The sequence below is a fragment of the Alligator sinensis genome, unplaced genomic scaffold (assembly GCF_000455745.1).
Source record: "Alligator sinensis unplaced genomic scaffold, ASM45574v1 scaffold874_1, whole genome shotgun sequence".
Classification (NCBI taxonomy): Eukaryota; Metazoa; Chordata; order Crocodylia; family Alligatoridae; genus Alligator; species Alligator sinensis.
The window spans coordinates 1,301,537-1,307,976 of record NW_005842302.1 but is presented as its reverse complement, the minus strand read 5'-3'; the positions used below and the strand labels follow the sequence as shown (position 1 = coordinate 1,307,976).

Below are 6,440 nucleotides of genomic sequence, written 5' to 3'. Positions count from 1 at the left end.
GAGGTGCAAGCATTACACTACTTAGACACTTCCAGAGTGGAACTGCTTAAATGGGTATAAATTCCAATTCTACATTTGAAACTAAGTTATCTCTGCCCTGCATGTGTCAGAGTTCACTATGTTGTGTAATGCAGTTCCCCAGCTCTACACTGGTGGGGTTAACTTGCAAACTGAAACATAGTAGCTGTTAACCCAGGGCTCCACTTATAACATTTTGCACTTACAATGCTTATAAATTGACACCCCGTTTCAACTTTATGACATCAGTTTTGGCTTTACAACGCTTGATCTGACGCAACACCACGCCAGTGAACAAGTTCACTTTGTCACTCATCTCCCTGGAGAACATCTGTCCAAACTTCCTTGGACACTTTCTCTAAGAAAGCAGACAAGACTCCAGAAGAGCCTGCAGCCAAGACTCCTGAGAAAACTCCAGCCAAGAACCCTTCAGAAAGTCCAACCAAGAGCCTTTCAAAAAGTCCAGCAGTCACCTCAAAGCAGTCCTTCCAAATCAATATGATTGCTATTTACAGTATTTACAATAGCTACATTAATGTAGATATATTACTCATCTATAATTGATCAAGTACAAAATTCTGGGGTATTTCTGGTGAAAACAGGGTATTGGGCCTTGGTTCAGGAACCAATCCCCCATTTATAACATTGTTTCTTATGAGAAAATTGGTTCCAAGTTACGTTTCAACTTAAGACGTGGTTTTCAGGAACCAATTGTGTTGCAAGTCCGAGGACTGCCTGTACTAAGAAATGTGCAATAATTAACTACTTAAAAGGGGGAAAAAAAGGTTAGTGTTTTACTTTTTAAAAGGGAACAAAGTAATGTCTCTGTAGTTGTGGAAACCCAGAGCTGTCCAGTTTAAGCACTATAGATTAATAGATTCATAGAGGCTAGGGTCAGAAGGGACCTCAAAAGGATCAGAGCCCGACCCCCTGCCAATGCCAGGAAAAAGTGCTGGCATCATGTGACCCCAGCCAGGTGCTTGTCCAGTCTCCTCTTGAAGACCCCCCAAGGTAGGGGAGAGCACCACCTCCCTCGGAAGCCCGTTCCAGATTCTGGCTATCCTAACCATGAAGACGTTCTTTTCTGATGTCCAGCCTAAATCTACTCTCTATCAGCTTGTGGCCATTGTTTTTGGTTATTCCAAGGGGTGCTCTAGTAAACACAGCATCTCCCATTCCCTGCTGGCCCCCGCCCGAGGGAATTAGATACATACAGTTTTCATGCTGCTTCGTTACTGAACGCTGTTCTTTCAATAAGTAACTCTTTAGCCTGACTGGGTTGCAAGTGAGGCCCAGGGCTCATTTTATATACAAGCAATGATACCCCTTAGCAAACAAGTTAAACCACCAAAACCCCTTCAAAACTGTTTGCTCAGGAGAGGGCAGTCTTTAGGTTCCGTATAGAAGCAAAGCTCTGGTTGGGAACTGTAGAGGGACACAGGAAGAGCATGGGAAAGTTCAGTACCAACATAACCTATTACATACGTACGCCTTTTTTTGTAATCCCGTGGCCCAGATGGCACAGATGCTTCACCAGATTTCCTCTGATAGAATTCAGACAGACAGTTTGTCAGCTCTGCTTCAGGCTGGGATACCTCTTCCTTCTCACCAACAGAAACAGCCTGCAGCAGCCTGAGCAGTTCAAAACAGATATCAGCAGCAGCAAAGAATAGGGAACCCACTGAATGTTGGCTGTGCCATTTGAGTTGTCAGCCCCAGTGCCCCTATCACCTGGGGCTCAAATAAGGTGAACCATGGTCACCTAGAGAGCTTGCCCTGTCGTCCCGTCCCCTACCACACACTTTTTTTCAGATCCCCTGCTGCCCTGAACATTGCTGGGACAGTGCTGATAAAGTCAGTGGAATATATTTATTGGGTCATGCCAAGTAGGGGGATTTGTATGTTTCACTCAGGCATCCCTTTGTGAGAATTTCACTACGACAAACCTTGAAGGGCTGAAGTCTGTAGTTTGTCTACCTTTAGGTATTTCTAGGGCACCTATCATCAGAGTACCTAAGCACCCAAGTGTGCTTTAAGAGTTAACCAAGATTCCTGGTTTCTAACCCTGGTCCTTACTTCAAATAACCTGAGGCATACAGAAAACTGGCACATTAACACGCACCCACCTAACAAGCCATTTATCTAGAGCTGCAGAAGTGCAAGGGACTTGGATAGAGTAACATTGTCTCTGAATAGTATTCAAGAAAATTACCTGAATGACTCCATCAAATCTGAGCTTGCTCCACAGACATTGGATAAAGAGTACCACCCTTCGACTGCTGCAGGACTCCAGCCACCTGTGCGGGACAATTCTTGTTGGACCCATTCTGAGACTGGAGTTTCTCCTGGATAGACAGAGATGAAACAAGTTAGAAGGTAACTCAAGAAATGTCATGTGGGATTGCTAATCAAAAGCCTCTACACAGCATCTGCTCCTTGGCACAAATGACCATTCCTTAGTATTACTCTTAGTAAAGCAAAGATACACAGCACAACACTGCTGTGAAAGCTAGTGCATTGTGGCCCGAGCAGATAGCCAGAGGGAGCAAGTTCCAAAGCTAGACAGCCATTAACTATTAGAGTCTGACTGGTCAAATCTAGGGACTATCAAAAGCAGATTCCCTGTCCATTTCACTTTCCTTACCAGAACTAGGCAGATTGTCTTCAGTCAGGGAATCAATTTCACTCAACACACTGCTCACTATATCCGGGAGGTCAAAGGAGTAGTCTTGGGAAGAGTTCTCTGCTACTGTTCCTTGGAGGAGGCATCTCTGAACTTCAGCTGCCTTTTCACTGCAGAACACAGTAAGAACTGCAGCACTATCAGAGAGCGGGGACAGAACACCAGTGCAGGACCAAGCCTCAGATGCAGATACTTCAGCAACCTGTACAAAGAGAAAAGATGCTTAGGTTATCTAGAGATAGGCGTACAAACCAAACCACCTCCGAGAGGGTGGGAACCTAAACCAAGGCCAATAGGCAGCTCATAGCTAGAACTCTGAATTGTTTTTCAGAAGGGTTTTAAAGCTGCATGGTGCAGACTATTATAATATACTGGCAACACTACTAACAGAGCCCTTGCTACTGTAATATAATGCCTGTTATCTCCTCATATTGGGTGGTTTCCAGAAAGTGTATTGATTGAGTCTGGAGAACAACATTTACCAAGTATAACTCTTCTGTCGTTAGCCTTTTTACAAGCTGCTGAAACAATGCATCTTCCACAGATTGTCCTGCCTGGGAGCTCTGCAGGATCCAGCTCTCTGTAAGAAAGCTGCCAGCTTGTGTCAAATTCCAGTCCGTCAGGCTGCCTTTCAGGAAGATATTGACTGGACTCCGGAAGTATCTCTGGTTCATGACTAAGGGCTCCAAGATCACCTCACAGCTCCACTGCTTCTCCACACCTGTAAGAAGGGAAATAAAAAGGCATTGGATGAAGCCAAACTTTCAGCTATTAAAGAGAACATTCTGGAGAAAGCAGAAAAATCTTCAAGATGAGGCAGGGAGTGGCTCTATAGTAAATGTGTTACAGAACTGATCTTCAGTAATCCTGAAAAAGGAGACTGAAAGCACTAAGGGAGATAGTGATTCAGCTCCAACACTGTGGAAAAGACAACATTCACATCATCTTTGATGTGAGCTGAACCAGTCTGAAAGGGGTTCTTCCATTCAGCCACATGGGCCAAAGAAACAGCTGACACGAGAAAGATTGTCAGGGGATTTTGTGCACACTAAAGAGAGAGCACCACCACAAAGGAATTAACATTCCAGAGATTTGTGCACACACAGGTAAGTAGATTTCCCCAAATCAGACTCAACAGAAACACAAGCCAATATGTACTTTGGTTAACACATCAGCAGCCACTTAAGAGCTTGGCCAGGGTACTGCCTTTCTATTCTGTTTTTATCAGAGGTCTTAAACGCACTCGTACTGTTCACAAGCAAAAAGCATTACAGCTCTGTTTTCTAACACAAAATCTATTACTGTGTATGGCCTGGCCATCCCTTTCATTACCATGCATGCTGAGGAATAATACTCCTTTCTGTTGTGGGAATGATGCTTGGAATACGGAAGGCTTAGAGAGCAGGCAGCTCAAGGTCGAGTCAAAAGGCAGGATGGAGGAGGTCCACGGGATGAACTGTGGCTTAGAGGAGCTGCACTCTCCAGGAAAGCTGGGAATGTCTGTTCTATGGTGACCCAAACACGCAATTAAGGTCTCAGATGGAAAAATGGTGCCCCCAACCGGGCGGATCAGTTCAGCCATTGTCCAGTATCCAACATGATCTGGAGATTCAAGCAACTGAAACAAAATAAAGGAAAGATTCCTAGTTAGTGATTACCGCCCTGACAATGACATCAGGGCAAGAGAATATTTGTTATGTTTTTAGAAGACATGGAGCAAGAACTGTCTAGAAAGGTCCTATGAGGGAAGGTCCATTTACTCTTTTCTCTCTCAAATAAACTGTCTAGATCCTGAACACTAAAGCAATGCATAAGTACTTCGCAAGCATTATCTACCTAATCTCACAACACCCCTGTGGAAGACATTGTTTTTATTAACTAAATAAAGCCAAAGATTTAGGCTTGTGTTCCTGATTTAGGCACCTAAAAGTTTAAACCTAATTTTTCAGATGATAGTTAAGCAAAACAGCTTAGTTTAAGTTAATGGATAAGGCACCCCATAAATTGGCTCTCTGCAAGGTTTCACATCTTCCTCTGTACCCAAGTCTCAACGTGTAAGTGCCAACCCAGCATGGACCTCGGCTTGCTAGATGTTCGGGGGAGACCTCCAAGTATCCCACGTGCATTTCACTCTAAAAGGTTACAGTCTAAAGCAGTGTTTCTCAACCTTTTAAGTAGCAAGTACCCCCTAACTTCTGACTATTTTAGTAAGTACCCCAACACTCAATTTTCCAGCGGATTTTATATTTACAGACAAATGTATGCCGTATGTTGGAAGAAAGGCTGTGCACATAAGGCTGTGATATGACAGATGCCTGATCTGGTGTGGGTAGGGTTGCCACCTTTTACACCAGAGGTGCACAACTCAAGTATGTACCTGGGCTACAGGTGATGTTGGCCAAAGCAAGGAGGGCTGAACCCAGTGCTGCGCAAAGTGCAGCACGCCAGTTATTACTGGAGAATTTAAAGCGCCGCACAATGCACAGCGCACCAAGTTTTTTGCCATAGTTTTGAGAGGAAGAGGGCAAGAGAGAGAGGAAAAGAGGGTGAAAGAGACTGTGTTGGGGTACCCACGTACCCCCTGCCTGTGCCTCGTGTACCCCCAGGGGTACGCGTACCACAGGTTGAGAAACTATGGCTTACAGCAACTTGACCTCACTAGTGGGGCTAGATCAGCGATACTTATACTACAGTCTGTGAGCTGGATCCGGCCTGTGCAGCTGTCCCCTGCTCTGGGAGCTGCAGTAATTAACACAGTTACTGCTCCCCTGCCACCAGATTTCCAGACTGGGCCCCACGCGCCAGATCACAGCAGCGCACTGGGTTGGGCTGTCAGGCTGAACGGCACCCACGGACCAGCCCGGCGCCATTCATCCGGCTCAAGGGGATGGGAAGGTTGAACGCCGCTGGGCTACGGAACCGGAAGAAGATGGTTCCCTAGGACTGACGACTGCAAGATGTGCCACATCCTCTCATTACCTTGTACCGTTCAGCGGTGTCCACCCAGTACAGAGCGATTTTCTGCCCCGTAATCATCTCCCGGACTCTCCTGGGCAAGAGTTTCTCTGCCACCTCCTGAGGAGTGGGCAGCTCACAACAGGAACGGACTTCGTTCCCCGAAACAAACTGCAGCAGCTCCCTCTGGGAATGGGGGCACGGAGAAAAGAGAAAGATGAGGTTCACAAAGCCCTCGGAGGGCATGTGGCTCTCCAGCGGCTCATCCGGAGCCACAAGCAGCTTGCTCTTCTGGCTTCTCAAGACGGGCTTGGTGGGCGAGGTGATCTCCGGGCGATCCCACTGATAGTCCAGCAGCGTTTCCTTCAGCACGGTCTGGGTGACAAGGGCTCTGGGCACGGGGCCGGGCAGGTGAGACTTGCAGCTCTGCATCCCAAACCTGGCCTCCAGCTCTTCCTCGAAGTCCTCCCAGCTGCGGGGCCCCAGCTCGCGGAAGTCGCCCACGCGCGAGGCTCGGCCCCGGGAGCCCAGCGAGTCGAAGAACTTGAAGCCCCAGCGCACCTTGGCCAGGCCGAACTTGCAGCCCAGGTAGTTCAGGATCCGCAGGGAGCCCAGCTGCAACTGCTGCTTCGGCGCCGGGCTGGCCGTGTCCAGCAGGAGCACCACGTTGTGGGCGCAGGGCATGGTGCCTGCGGCCCCGGGGGTGCGCGCCCTGCGGCCCCCAGACACCCCACTCCTGACCCTGCGCTGGCCTCGGCCCCCGCCCCGCAGGCCCCCCGGCCGG

General features: G+C 47.8%; 1 protein-coding gene across 1 annotated transcript in view; it reads right to left on the bottom strand.

Moving 5' to 3' along the window:
- TICRR (TOPBP1 interacting checkpoint and replication regulator) overlaps nucleotides 1-6,381 on the bottom strand; it is a 21,985-nt gene extending 15,604 nt beyond the window's left edge. Inside the window, exons 1-6 of the mRNA XM_006028285.3 lie at nucleotides 5,681-6,381; nucleotides 4,034-4,319; nucleotides 3,184-3,422; nucleotides 2,663-2,903; nucleotides 2,231-2,363; nucleotides 1,508-1,650 (exon numbers count right to left, since the gene is read on the bottom strand). Of these exons, the coding sequence (XP_006028347.1) occupies nucleotides 1,508-1,650; nucleotides 2,231-2,363; nucleotides 2,663-2,903; nucleotides 3,184-3,422; nucleotides 4,034-4,319; nucleotides 5,681-6,340 (1,702 nt within the window). The 5' untranslated portion in view covers nucleotides 6,341-6,381. The remainder of the gene's footprint in view (nucleotides 1-1,507; nucleotides 1,651-2,230; nucleotides 2,364-2,662; nucleotides 2,904-3,183; nucleotides 3,423-4,033; nucleotides 4,320-5,680) is intronic.
- Nucleotides 6,382-6,440: the final 59 nt, after the last annotated feature.